General features: G+C 39.8%; 2 protein-coding genes across 5 annotated transcripts in view; one reads left to right on the top strand and one right to left on the bottom strand.

Moving 5' to 3' along the window:
* Positions 1-7,605, bottom strand: part of clec16a (C-type lectin domain containing 16A) — a 31,184-nt gene extending 23,579 nt beyond the window's left edge. For 3 of the 4 annotated variants that reach the window (XM_029507771.1, XM_029507773.1, XM_029507774.1), the window contains exons 1-6: positions 7,411-7,605; positions 6,499-6,627; positions 5,544-5,677; positions 4,640-4,788; positions 3,195-3,300; positions 724-729 (exon numbers count right to left, since the gene is read on the bottom strand). In XM_029507771.1, the coding sequence (XP_029363631.1) occupies positions 724-729; positions 3,195-3,300; positions 4,640-4,788; positions 5,544-5,677; positions 6,499-6,627; positions 7,411-7,481 (595 nt within the window). In that variant the 5' untranslated portion in view covers positions 7,482-7,605. The remainder of the gene's footprint in view (positions 1-723; positions 730-3,194; positions 3,301-4,639; positions 4,789-5,543; positions 5,678-6,498; positions 6,628-7,410) is intronic. The other variant, XM_029507772.1, reaches the window with a different exon arrangement.
* Positions 7,606-7,905: 300 nt separating this feature from the next.
* dexi (Dexi homolog (mouse)) lies at positions 7,906-11,579 on the top strand. The gene is made up of 2 exons (XM_029508800.1): positions 7,906-8,849; positions 9,071-11,579. Exon 1 carries the CDS (start codon positions 8,421-8,423, stop codon positions 8,688-8,690), a length of 270 nt encoding a protein of 89 aa, XP_029364660.1. The 5' UTR covers positions 7,906-8,420; the 3' UTR covers positions 8,691-8,849; positions 9,071-11,579.
* Positions 11,580-14,695: the final 3,116 nt, after the last annotated feature.

Here is a 14,695-nt window from a genome sequence, read left to right as displayed (position 1 = left end):
TACATTGTCAAGTTGGACAACAGGCTACATTTGTTGGTGCTAATGTTAATGGAATGGACTAATCCCTGTGTCACCAATGTAAACCAAAACTACAGGTGTGAAAAGGAAAGCTGCAAAGCAGAAAAATCTGAGACATGGTACTTGGCCATCTGGAATATGAACTGACTTTATCTTATCAGAGTGCTGCTTACAATCACATAAGATATTGCTGAGCCCAGATTATTGATGCTTTCGCTCTGTGACTCGCATCTTATTTGAGTTGAAATGTGAATAGTTTGGTAATGACACTTTGAAATGCAAATAACACCTAGTTGGAATTTCACAATGCACATAGGTCAAAATGAGAAAAGTAAAAAACGAGCAGCCAAATCAAATTAATGAGCTACATATGAGCAGAAAATGAATAGACAAATCACAAGCTGCCACAAATTAGAGTCACAGTGTCACTCCAGTTTGGTCCACAAGAGGTTGAACTGAGAATTGTCATATCATCACCAAAATAACAAGCCAAATGTGGTGCTCATCTGAAATTAACCCAGTGGAAGACCAAAAACCAAATTAAAAAGGCATGCAGGTTTATCTGCAGTATATTTGGTAATAATTATACGAGTACATTTATAAGAAAAATATAAAAGAACATGTAAAAGAATGAAAGAAAAACAACATTTTTTAAATAGAATATCCAGGGCTTAGAAAAAGACTGAATGAATGGAACCAACTTACATGAAACTGGAGTTAGGCAGATGGGACGCGCAGAGGGAGGGGGGGAGGAGAGAGACAAGGAGAGAGAGTAGGAGGAGTGGTTGTTGAAGAGGGGGGAGAGGGGGAAACAGACACAGGGTTAATGTGAGCAAAGGGGTGGCTGTGGGGGTGGGAGGGAGTGGGGTGGAGGTCCTTTCAGCTGTCTTAACGAATAAACTACAAACAATGGCACACGAGGAAAAGGAATATATAAAGGTTACTGTGGCACTGGCACATATTTTGGGGTTTTCGGATTTTTAAAATGTCAAGTCACAAAATAAACAGATTATGATTAGAAAAAAAGCAATAACACAAAATTGTTGTACTGGAATGTATTGACTCTTAATGTCTTGATGCAGCACAACATTCTTTTCCAGGGTGTCATTTGTTGCAGTGCAATGTTCAAGGAATCAGTAGGAAGCATCAAACAGAAAAAATCAGCAACATAATTTTATATTTTTGGTTAATGTAGCATTGTTTTTTTTTTTTTGGCAACGTAAGGTTGCCATTTTAATGGTTGTGGTATGCAAATTGTAGGTTCATTTCCAATTCTTTATCCTTTTTTATTGTAATATTAGTGGCTGTAATTTAATTTGCAAGCGTTTTTCCCCCAACAGAATAAATTACAGTTTTTATATCTGTATTACTTATAACAGCATTTTCGGAGAAAAGTGCACAAAGGTAGCATTTAACGGCATAAAAATCAAAAATTGTCATCAACATCTATTACAGCCATGAAATATCCTTCACCACCAGTCACCATTGTCAGTGAGTTCATGCTTCACTCTTAGACAGATTCCTTACTTTAGTTAAACAGTGGTATAGGCTGCAGTATTCCCCACACCACTAATTCACGACTTGTATTTCTAGTGTGGTTAAAGACAGTTTTCCAAAGTGTAATGATGTTACTTTTGAGAATCACAGACTTGAGACTTTATGGACAACAAAGAAAGCGAGGTTGTACGGTACAGTGTTACATGCTAGACAAGACATACAAGAAGAGAGACAAACAAGAATCCATCAGTGATGTGCTGCAACAATTATAATCAAAGCAATGTTATGTTATATGGAGTGAAAACAGGCAGGATGTGAAGGAAAACCTGTCCTAGGCACCACCAGCCTTCCCTGGGGTGACAGCTACCAGCTCCATCAAGGTCTGAAGCAGCCCAGAGAGTAGGCAGGAAGAGAGGCCGAGACTGGCGTAGCACAGTGCATGAAGCAACGCAGCACAGCCCGATGTCTTGTTACAGACTCACAACATCACTGTTTTTTACTCTGCAAACTCAACATTTAGTCTGAAAGGCCTTAAGTGCTAATTTGCTGGTGAGGAAATTTCACATCCTGGGTAATGCGGCTAAAGAATTACATCATATTTTGTGGAATAAATATGTGAATGTGCAATTAGTGAAGTGATGATAATGAACTTTGTGGTTATGCTACACTATCAAAATCTCACAGTTGATTACCTGCTGATTTATATCTTGTTTGATTCTGACATTTTGGATTTTTTTTTGGTCTTATTAGGAAATCAGATATTATGTCCTTATGATAATACTCTTAAGAATGACGGGCATTTAGCATGAAGTGACAAGATTAATACAACAGAAGATCACCAAGACAAGGAAAATACACAGATTGCAGCAGTGATTTGTGAGTGAACCCTGGAATTTTTTTTTAAATATATTATGAATGAATTCAATTATTGAAGCTAATTTAATGCTTGCTGAATATTCTTATGACTACATTGAGTGCACATTTCAGAAACAGAAGCAAGGGCAAGTGTATACACAAACAGCAGATGTTCCAGAGATAAAAAAAAAAAACAACAACAACAACAAATGAGTAGAATAAGGAGAAGTGATAGTTTGGATTTATATTTAATGGTCCCAAATAACTAATGAATTAATCTCTCCTCAAAATAACCAATGGTAACCTTAACACTTGTGTGCATATGATCTGAATGAGCTGTGAATATTTCAACATGTCTGTAACTCTGCCACTACAAATAGGTGCTGTGAGTTCAACCGTCATGCTTTGAGCTAATACTTACTGTACTTACAGTCTGTGTTGTATACCCATTGTCTGGTAGATCTTCTCATATTGGACATGCATTAAAAAACAACCCCCCCGCCCCCTCACTTCTTCAACTCTTGCCATGTTGTTGTGCAAAAGAAAGATTAGTTTCAGACCCACAGATAAAATTGGCTTAAAAATGTTATGTGGAGTAAATTGCATTTCCTGGGATCCACTCTTTTGTTTAGACTTTCATCACCAAAAATACTGTGTGTTTGTGTTTTTGTTACAGTATTACCTGTTAGTCATGCTCATGCACCAGAAGCAGCAGCAAGAAGAAGGAAGAAATACGAAGAGAGGCGGCAGGCAGTTTTAGCACCTCATGAGTGACTGAGTGTGTGCATAGTTAGCATGTGCGCATGCACATTCCTGGCACTCACCTTTGTAGACGTTCAGTGTGATGGTGCGGACTGCGATGCGGACCATGCTTTCAGGGTGGTTGAAAAACTTAATGGCCTCGGTGTACAGGGCAAAGTCATTAGTGTGCTGTGTGTGGGAGACAGAGAGGGGGTGTTGGTGAGCAAGGCACGGTTCTGCGCCGCTTGGGCTGAGATCACTAAGAACTAGATAGAGGTAATGAGCAGCTACTGGAGACAGAAAAGCTGGGCCCTGTTTGCACTATTGCTTTTTACCAAGAGATGATGTAATTCTGTTGTACAAGAATAGCCTCTGTTCAATAATTAATAAATTAATAATAATTATTAAAGAGTTAATACCTCAATTCAAACACTTTAAAACAAATCATGAATGTCTCATGACTTTTGAAATCATATCAATATGGATACATTGACTTATTTGTGTGATATAATTTAATGTCGAATGGAAAGTGGGCATGTCATGTTGCCACTGACTTCCAAGAATTTACTTTTCATATAATAAAACAACAATACTCATAAAATCCAAACTGGAGGTAAATTCGCTCCTGTGGATTGAGAGCTTGAATAAGCTTTAGCGTTCCCTCATTTAAAATCTTCGAAGAAATGATTCTCTTTAATGCGTAAATAAAATTTCTTTTTAAAAAGTACTTCAAATAGTGGTCACATTAATTTAGTAACTTTGGGTATATATATAAAAAAAAAAAACCCAGCAGATCTACATATTTGACTCATCCTTCTCCGTGCCAGGGCTCGATTCAAAACCCAACAATTTCTCAGTCACTGTGACCTCCAACCATTCAAAGGAGGAAACTGACATCCAAAGGTCACAGCAAATGAAAAAATATGACTGACACCAAACCCAAGCCCAAAGTTTGTGCTCTAATTTTAGATATGTCATGTGTAACTCAGGGGTTACGGTAACAGAGATCAGATCTCTGATCCAATGGCGTCCTCTTGAGGGGAAATGACAATAAATCACCCAATCATAAATCAAATAAGAGATGAATACCAAATATGACCTGTAATTTTTGCTACCGTAAATTTGGAAGAAAAAGCAAATATTGTGAGGAATTTTAATCAGCATTGTAAATGCCATTTAGCATCTGACTGGCCAAATACCAGTGTGGTTGCTTAAAGGATAAGCCCACAGTTTTTCAAATCTGCAGGATTTCTTGCATGCAGGAATTCAAATTAATTTGTTATGGGTTAGTTTAACTACAAAAATTCTCAGGTGTACACTTTGGGTCTGCTTTGGCTTCAGGGCTGAAGCTACCATCAACAGTACACCAATCACTTTTCCCAGAACACACAGGCCAATAAAGGGATTAGAGAAACTGCTGTAATGACGTGGGGCATTAACATCATTAAATTGCTCTGTAGTCTTCACTTTTAACATCAACTCCCTCGTTTTCTTCACTCTTTCACCCATCCCTTTATTGAGGCCTCACCTCATTGTAGAAGAAGTGCACCGTGTGGTTGTTGAGTTTAAGTGACAAGGTCTTGAGGAAGGAGATATAGTAGGCCATGATCTCCTCATCTGAGAAGTCAAATTTGTGGACAATAATGGAGTTCACATGGTTGTTTGACAAGAGGTAATCTGAGATGAGAAGAGAACAATAGCCCAGTTAGACTTTTTAACATGGGACATATTTTTTCAAGGACACAGCTTTACTGTACTTCTCTCATTTTTGCTCTACATACATTACACAAGTTAAATGAAATAATAGGTATAAGCTATAAGTACTTTTTCTGATGAACGTTAATCTCCATCCTGAATCCATATCACAACTGTGGAAAACATCTACAATCAATCTGAATACAACCAAAACATAGTGTGTAGAAAATATTAGCTTACTGTATAATGACAATAAATCACCTGCTGAGTTGTTTGTCTGGAAGATGCAGCAAGCTGCCATGTATTGTATAAAATCAACAAAGACAGAGAATGTAACCTGGGTTGTAATGTTCAGCCAGACAACAACAGCTTGCATACAAGTAAAACTATAAAGTTTGTAAAAAAGAAATGCTTATATTTAAACGTGAACACTAAGAAATCAAATGTATTTATATAGTGCCAAGTCATAACAACGTTACAGCAAGGCACTTTATACATAGAGCAGGTCTAGACCAAACTCTTTATGGTGTTGTTAAAAAGACCGAACATACAACACTTGATGATAGCCCCAAGGCCCCATATAACCAAGTAAAGCAGTAGTCTCACCCCCAATCCCCTGGACCAGCGGGGATGCAATAAACAATTCTCCACACTGGTTTCACAAAAAATTTCATGTATGGATTTTTCTTTTTTTTTTTTTGATATACAAGTCCATCAGTGTAGAACCACATACTCACATAGGGACGTCTCATGGCTGATGTTCTCAAACAGTATGTTGAGGGTTTGGAGAAGCTGTACACAGACGTAACGTCCCGACTTCTGACGGAGGATATTCAGGAAGAAGGCAAACATGTTCTTCTCCAGAAAGAAGCTGAAGACATGCAGCAGTGCAAATACAAATGTAAATAAGATTCATTATGACTTGATCTTGAAATAAATAATTGTAATAGTAAAGAATTTTTCTCCTGTACATTTTCAAAGTGAACTAGTGGTTCAGACAAACACAATACATACACACAGTTGCTGATTTGATTCAAGAAAATGGACTTCTGTTGCTGTCACATCACAGTCTAATACATACAAATTGCCAAAGATTTATTTTAAAAACTGTTAATTACTGGCTCTTGGACTTGCTAACTCAACAACACCATAGTGCCAGGCACAATGGAAAAAGATTGTGTTCTCTTTTAATGCGAAGATCGTAATGTAGGGTTAGGGTTAGACAGCATGTTAATTCAATTCTGGATTTTTATAGCCAATGTTAAAAAAGGCCAAAGAGCTCCTGGTGCAGAAAAGTTTATGTGACTATTGGTGTCTTGTTTATTCAAAAGATATCCTGAGAGCACTCTTAACATCCTCTGTGGGTTTTCTGCTCTTTTACAGCCCCTTCCTGTTTCCTATGATGAAGTTATTTCCTCTTGATTTTGTAGAATGCATGCTCAAGTCACAATGTTACCACTGTGTGCAGTCGGTATGTCAGTGAGCTTATGAAAGTGCATTTGATACACAAAAAGCGTAACTTCAATTGATTTTGAGAGTTTTAGAGAAGAGATCTGAGGTCACTAACATAGCATACCTAGCTTACTCTGAAAGGCTGCAGTGCAAGTAAATGCTGTCCCTTCATTTCCCCATCACAGCTGCACACAGCTCAGATCTAGGTGACTTTGCATGAAAACATTGGCTGGGACTTACTCAAACACAGAGCTGTCATTCTGGTCCCCCCAGATGAGGATCTCTGTGATGGACCGGATGGTCTCCACCAGCAGGTTTCGGTTGTGGTCTGTCACTGTGGTATTTTTGGTCAGGACATGGTACATATACCTGATGTGTGAAAGCGTTGTGTGGAAGAAAGTAGTAAATTTACCGGTCAGTTTTTTGGGTTTTTTTTTTTTTTTTGTATGTGTGTGTTTGTGTGTGCATTTGTAGAAATTTGTTGTGAGCTGCTAAAAAGACCATAATGGAACATCGACAGGGCACTAACAGTAAAAGTACTACTAATGAGGCTAATGAGATATTGTCTTATTGACATCTGCAGACAATGCATTCAAATTAAACTCAGACAACGTAACAAATTAGAGTCTTATTTAGTATCAATGGACCCTCTCCATATTATATACAAATATAATGTAATATATACAATATATATCTGTCAGGAATTTCCCGGTTTGGGATCAATAAAGTAAATCAATCTATCTAGCTGTCTATCTGTCCACCACACGACGGGCCCTGTAATGTAGGCTCATAATAGTGTTTCTATTTTTTCTGCCTGTTTAGAGCACTGTGGACGTTATCGAGCCCACTCCCTCATTATTTTGGTGCACCTGTTGTGGTGGGACAACGGCTCAGCTCACATTTTGGGGCGGGTTTTAAATGTAGAGCTAACATTTACATGCTAGCTCCTATTTCTATCTCCGTTTCCGATCGGAGAGCAGTCGCCATGGCTCTAAAGGGCATTAACATGACTGACTGGACCTTCGGACAGATTCGCTTAGCTAGCTGTTGTTGTGTTAGTCGGGGATAGCTGGGCTAATACTGCCGCCGATGGTCGCTTTCAGCCGGTTACCAATAAGGCTAACGTTAGCTTAACCGAGACTAGCTACTCACTTCAGATGGTCCAAGGAGTGGATGTTTTTCGTCCTCCCCTGTCCAACCCAGCTCCGTGACCGACCAAACATGGTTGCGGTTGCAAAGGGGGCTGTTGTTTTGCCAAGCGCGTTATTTCGCTGATGTTAGCGTCAGCGTCTATCCATTACACCCACTTTTCCGGACATTTAGGCATTTAGCAAACAGAAGGTGATAGTCGGCTGTAGCATCTGCAAGGGGCGGGGGGGCGTTACGTAACAGCTTCATCGTCTGGATTGTCTGGGACTTGTAGTTTTTATTCCCTCAACGGCTACGTGATACAGACCAGGAAAAACTGCAACCTTCGTGGCTACGTTAATAGTGACGATATAAGCACGCGACACACTCTGCAAGGGGAAAAGGGCGGGGCTTGTTAGGTAGACTGAGAACGTCGAAAGCCAATCGTGGGGCAATCTGTTGAGACGAGAGCCAATCACGTGGCGAGGCTTCAGGCGCCGCTCTGTCGTCAGGACTGTTTTGATGCAGCTGGCAAAAATGTTAGGAGGGACGTTTATCGGTGGAATCCTTTTAAGAAGCGTATATTTCTGAATGCGTTTCCAGGTGCCGATGAGTATACAAGAAAAGTCCAAACACTTCGCTTCCCGGAGATGTCCGCGTTTGTTTGTTATAGCTTTACATGCTACTGTTTTTAGCCCAAACCAGCTGGCGAGGCGTGAATTCTGCAAACCCAACAAACCAATGTCAAGAATGCGTCGAGCAAGCTAACGTGGTATTTTGATACTGCTCGTCGGTATAATTAGCTATGAGCATTACTCCCTCAACTTTCTTTTCTTGTCGTCTTTCTCGGGACCCTACAGATAGAAACTATTTAGCAGCCGCCTTTCAAACACTATTTACAGGTCGGGACGAGGCGAAATGGACGCCCCAGTGCCATCACCCAAGACACATTTCTAGCGGTGACACTTGAAACTCGAGCCTTGCTTGGCCTTGCAGAACCACCACAACCCGACCCGTGGCTGTCTTTGTTTTCTATGACACACCAAATTTATGCCCAGTTAGATTCGGTGGAATCGCTTTTGGACGATCTCCCATATATGTTTTATTTGGGCCTGTTCTTTGTGAACGTCTTGATCCTCTACTATGCCTTTCTGATGGAGTACATCGTCCTGAATGTGGGGATAGTGTTTCTGCCCGAGGACATGGACCAGGCGCTGGTGGACCTCGGGGTGCTGTCCGACCCCGCTTCTGTCCCTTATGACACGGACACAGAGCTGGATGTTTTCGAGGGCTACCTTGAATGACAGGCCGGCCCCAGAGGAGGAAGAGGAGGAGGAGGTGATGATGATGCTGCAGAGGTCCGGGGCAGGTTGGGCCGGTGTCGACGCTTCCTGGGCAGTGATGTGGGGGAAAACTCCTTCCAAAAGAACGCTGTTGTTGCCTTTCTCTCACTCAGTGAAAAAGTAAGCAAAGTAATTTGGGTGACATTTCTTTGTTTTTGTTTGTCATGCTCACAAGGAAAAGGATTTAAACTAGTGGTTCATTCAGGGGACAAAGAACAACTACACCTGATGCAAACTTTGGTGATTGTAACCAGAATGGTCATTCATATTATTGTTGTTATTGTCTGTGGATTATTTTTTTTTTTTCAACGCCACTTTTCTGTGTGTGTCTATCGCTCTAGGTTGTCTCGGCTCAAAAGAAGGTAGTCTAAGGATGAGACCCATCACTGCCGGCCACATGATGAGCTCCTGTCCTCTGGAAAGAGCACTCTGCACTACATCAGCTGTTAGTCATTCTGTAGTCATTCTAATGGCATTTCACTGTGGTTGGAAATAAGGAAGTGAGTTTTGGCATCTGTCACTCACAGCAAACACAATTAAAAGACAAATAAGGAAGCACAATGTGCTGCAGATGGGACACCTTTTCTTTATGGAAAGAAAGAAAACTTGAATGTTATCAGAGGTGCGGGGAATGTTTCCAGCCAGATCAGACTGCAACCTGACATGTTGGTACCTAATAGTTATCCAGAATGTAAGATCAGGTGGTTGTACACATGCCACTGCAGTCCCAATGAAACCAAACATCTCAGAAGAACTGTCAAAGTGCAGGAAAACAATGTGCACTGTAGCTCTGTTGCAAACTTAATCATTTACAAAAAAGATTTGTTTTAACTTTTATGTTTTTAGAATACAAAATGCTTTGCTGGTTTGCAGGCTCACACATCACTGAGGCATAATTTTAAATGTCTCTTTTGTGGCCATCCATACTGTGCTAATGTGTGCTTCAGGGATTTACTCACAAGACAAACACTGACACTGGACACAGGCTGTGAAACTGTAGGATATAGATGAGTACCAGACTCTTCAAGCTCTCTTTAATCAGGAACATCATTCTGAACTTGTCACACCCTTCACTGTAATTCAGAAACTTGTGAAATAGACCTTCTGCAAACTTATGTCACAATAGATATTTGCTTCATATGCAAATGTGGTTTACCACCAAACAAGTAACAGTAATAGATTAGTGAGAGCAGGCCAGATGTGCCAAAATGACATTAGTTTGAGTAGTGACAAAGGCTGAATCCTCATATGGAGGAGAACCTTAAAAGATAGGAGACATATTCACCCAATGTCTGATTCATACGTCTGTGCTGTTGTAATTCTAGACAAGAATCAGCACATGATAACATTTTTTTTTTATTATTTTTTTTTTTTTTTCAGTTATCAAAATTCAGTTTTATTGCACTTTCTTTTGTTTATTCAGTTATTAATTTAGCATTCAGCTCATAAAATATGTATTCTTGGCAGCAATAACAAACTGGATTCAAGCAATGGGGCAATTAAATGGCTTGAGTGGCATCCTGCACAGAATCAGGTAATCATTCCTATTCCATCAATTATACTCATGCAGTAGACTTGGTTGTTGGTGGGTGGAAGAAAACCATCTCATGTCAGTGATGCTTGCAAACAGTCACTTGATCACCTGGATATTTGTTTTTGAAAACTTCTGTAAATACAATTTGTCTGTGAAGAGCACTTACAGTCCAGCTAATAAACTAAGCATGTGTTACATAATTTTTTAAAAAACATTACACATAAACCAATATTTTCTCACAAAATAACTCACTAGAATAAGCAACTTGTGAATAATGATCGTCACTTTGTGGTTGTTCTTCACCAAACAACCAAAGCTTCAAAGAAGAAAACCATTTCAAAATATTTCCACATGCACGTTTTAAAGCTCCAGAATCTTATTGCCTGATTATCAGTGTTCTGAACATTCACCTCAGTAGAGAGCCATTCACAATCATAAATGCTACATTTAAACAAAAGTAAATCATCTTCTGCTGTAATGTCTAATGAGATCAAAAGAAAAAGAGAAATGAAAGAATGTGGATTTAAAAATACATAATTGACAGTACAGTTTGATTATGCAGCATAGACTTTCTACATCTGAATTCCTATTCCATTCATTTCCATGAGTGTTCATCTAATAATGGATTACTGATGGCTGATAACCAAATTCCTTCTTCAGGCTACTGCTAAGCAATATTTTTTTGTACATTTACAATGTTTGAATTTGTTTGTGTCAATCAGTATGTCAACAGTGGTATTTTTGGCAAGATAGAAATTCTTTGAAACAACATTGAGTCCACATGACACTAAAGCTCAGGATGAAACATATTTGTCTGGAATCTGATCAAAATAGTCAGAATCAGGTAAGGGCTTCCAGTAGATTGACAGTGGGTAGTCAATGAAAGCTTGAGAATCTATGTAACAAAACTGCAGCAGGAAACACATGATGTCAACAAGGTTTTTTTTTTTCCTTTTCTTTTAACTGAAGCTTATTGATCCAGGATGAGTTTGATCATTCAAAACGCACACTCTCTAATGAGAAATCAGTAGCAAGTAGCCAGGATTGTTGTTTTGTGTGAAAACTGTTGATAATTCACTGCTGCGTTGGGGCAGGCTCTATTGAAGACAGTCCCCACAGCATCTTCATTCATTGAGAACTTGATGAAAACTGTGACACATGAAAGCCTAACGCACATCATTCAACCCTTACCCAGTGCTCTGGTCCTCCCTCCACATCTGCTTCTTTGCATTCATACACACGCTGTCATAAGCTATGGATCGTAACAGAGTTTTATTTTCCAATGTGTCTATTTAATAAACTTCCAGCAAATGCCAGTTCTTCCTGTTTCTTTAACTCTTGATTTTGATGCACGATTGTAGATTGTCTTGTGCTACTTGAATGCATTTGAAGACTATCATCTGTGGCTGTTTATTAGAAGACATGCGCTTGGCTGATGTCCTGCCATTTGTCCAAAAGAGGGCAGCAGAGCACGAGAGAGCGACAGCAGCTTGTTGGATTAGATACTCCAGGCAGAGCCGGACTTTTACTTTTACTCTACTACATTTAAAAGTAAAAAAAAAAAAAGTGCTTTAAATCCGTTACTTTGACGTTTGCCACCTCCTTTACTCGTTACAAATATAATAAACCATCAATGGATTATCTGGAATGGGCGTGTCCGAGAGGATCAGAGGTAAAGGCGGGAAGCGCGGGGCCGTCGGTCAACATGGCTACCTCAGCAGTTAGCGATGGTGAGGAAGATATGGAGGACGTCACCGCACTGACAGCACCTCATTCGGCAGAAGGCGACAGTCACCCGCCGTGGTCACACTTGCCAACGACGTTTGGCAAATCCTAAAACATACAGAATGAAGTGCCTCTTGTGCCTACCAAAGTGCCCCGAGGAAAAGGCGTTTAGGATGTAATCGTATGGATAAAACGCACTTTTAGCCAACATTTTGGCCTTTGCGCTCCGTTAGCTAACATTTCGTGCAAGTCAACGTTGCTAGCGACGAGCTTCCTGTTTCGGCCGCCACGCTAAGTGACGTCCATCCTGAATATGGCGTCAGGAACAAAGTTGCGAGGACAACAACCGATAATGGCTCCGACCTTATAAAGGCTTTCCAAGTTTTTTTTTTTTTTTTAGTGGGGACAAGAACGGAGGCAGAGAAAGAGGATGAGGAGGTGGTGGAATGTGTTGACGAGACTTCGATCCTAGATGAGAATGATGGCTTTGAGTTGGAGCTTCCAAAACATCTCCTCAGCCTAGTCTAGAGTTCATGCTGAAAAAGCAGCAGCCAACAATGGATACCAAAAAAAAAAAAAAAAAATCCCAATGCTCGACACTCAGCAATGGCCATGGGCTGTGGAATAGGTGTGGAAGATGCCTGCTCCCTCCAGCTGCTACGACCAAATGCCACCAGGTGGAACTCGCTGGTTATGGCTGTGGAAAGGCTACTCAAGATCCTGAGAGAGGTCTGTGGAGAGTTGAAGATCTTTAGAAATGAACCCTAGGTGAAAGTGCTGTGCTCCATTAAAGTCATCAATTCATATGATCAGAAAAGTTCAGAACGGCCTGGATCAAAGATGATGATACACCGAGAATCAGTAAGACAACATGAAGATTTTTAAAATAAAGAAAATGTAGCAAATGTACGTTAAATTACAAATTTAATGTACACTTATGACATTTATATTATTTTACTATTCATTTCATACATCAGTCTAATTTCAAATTAGGTTGATAGTATTTCAGTTGTAATGAGTGGACTGTAAATTTTAGTTTTTGAAGTTTGGGGCCTGAAAATATTTTAAGATGTCTGGAATTGTTGGCGTTAATACAGAAATTGTGAAAGTAGCCAATCTGCAAGCTCATCATGCCTCCTCTTATTTTATTTATTTCTTGCTAATTTTGGCCTTTTGTTTCTGATAGTATTGCTGTCAATGCAATATAATTTTTTTCTGTTAAGAATTATGAAAAATGTCATAAATGTGATTTAAATTTGTCCTATAAAAATGTGCGCATACCCTGGCTGTACTAATAGCAGACGGAGGATCCTTCCTTTTCATCAGATGTCAGATCCGGCTCATCTGATGAAGAAGATTTCTTCCATGCCCTGAAAGCGCCACCAAGCAGCTTGATTTGTATGTGGCCTACTCAACAGACAACATCACAATACTGAAGACGTTTCCTGTGGTCTGTCAAACTCAGCAAACCTCTGCCTGCTTCTACAGCCGGTGAAAGGCAAAGCAGTTCTCATCTTCAGCCCAAAAAGGGCACGGCCAACCGTGAAAATCAACTTTTGCTGAGGATGAACCACAAGTTCAACTTCTGTCACCACTTGAAACAGAACCAGAAGGTTTGTGTGTGGTGTTAGTATGCCTCAGCCCAAGAGGAAAAAGTGGAAAAGTGGTCTTTAAGTTAAATTTTGCAGTACAGTTTGTGCAAGGCATTGCTCAGAAAAGTGATTTGCAACCAGTCTGCAGTGATGGTGATGTGTGTAGTGAGAATGTATTTTTTAAGTTGTATTCTTAACCAAACACAAGGCACATTATTAAGCTATGTTCTCTGAGGCAGATAGGAGGCACTTTATTGTGTTCTTAGGCAGACAGATTCTTTATTTATAGTTATATTTCACTCACTCTACATGCTTGCGCAGGTGGTGGTGTGTTTTTGTTTTATCAGTCCACATCTATTTCATTCAGATGAAAGTGAAATAAAGAGAGCAAAGGGAGAACCATTTTTGGTTGCTTTTCTTATTTTTATATGTACTATAAAAATACTTTGTACTTTTGATACTTAAGTTCATTTAATGTGAGCTACTTTAAGATATTTACTCAAGTGATTTCCTTATGGGTGACTAACTTACCAAAGTCATTTTCAGGTATGGTATTTGTACATTTACTTAGTTATTATTTTCAAGTAGTTGATTCACCTCTGACTCCAGGTGCTTGGTGACGTAGTGGGGAAGGCTCCCTCAGTTGTGAAATAGTTTTGGGAGAGAGTGAGTGCAGCCCCTGGCCTGATACCCCCCCACCTTCCTTCATCAGAGGCAGATGTAAGCCACCTGGGGCTTCATGCTCGCTCTTCTGCCTTTGTCTCTCTGGCTCTGGTGTGGTTGGCTGTGTGTAGAGATGCAGGTGGGTGTTCCACAAAGCTTTTGTTAAATATAACTCTTTGCTAAACTTTGTCCCTTGATGCAGCTGCTTTGAATTCTGTCTTATGATGACTACCTCATCATGACATCACACGTGGTGTTGTAGGCCAGAGTTGGTGAGTAACAGTATTGTAACATATGTTACAGCTGGGTGAACCTATTTAATAATTTTTTTATTTTTAAATTCATTAGTCACCGTTTGAGAGGTTACTTTCCATCTATAACATGAGTAGGAGCAAGGGGACACAAGTATATTAAGTTGACCATTTCTTTGCTGTGTTGCACCCAACGTAGAT

This window comes from Echeneis naucrates, chromosome 8, assembly GCF_900963305.1.
Source record: "Echeneis naucrates chromosome 8, fEcheNa1.1, whole genome shotgun sequence".
NCBI lineage: Eukaryota > Metazoa > Chordata > Actinopteri > Carangiformes > Echeneidae > Echeneis > Echeneis naucrates.
Note: the sequence above shows the minus strand (reverse complement) of the source record. Positions and strands in the feature narration are given on the sequence as shown.

Excerpts from the sequence above, each read along its gene's own strand:
- dexi (XM_029508800.1), top strand. The coding sequence starts at position 8,421 with ATGACACACCAAATTTATGCCCAGTTAGATTCGGTGGAATCGCTTTTG.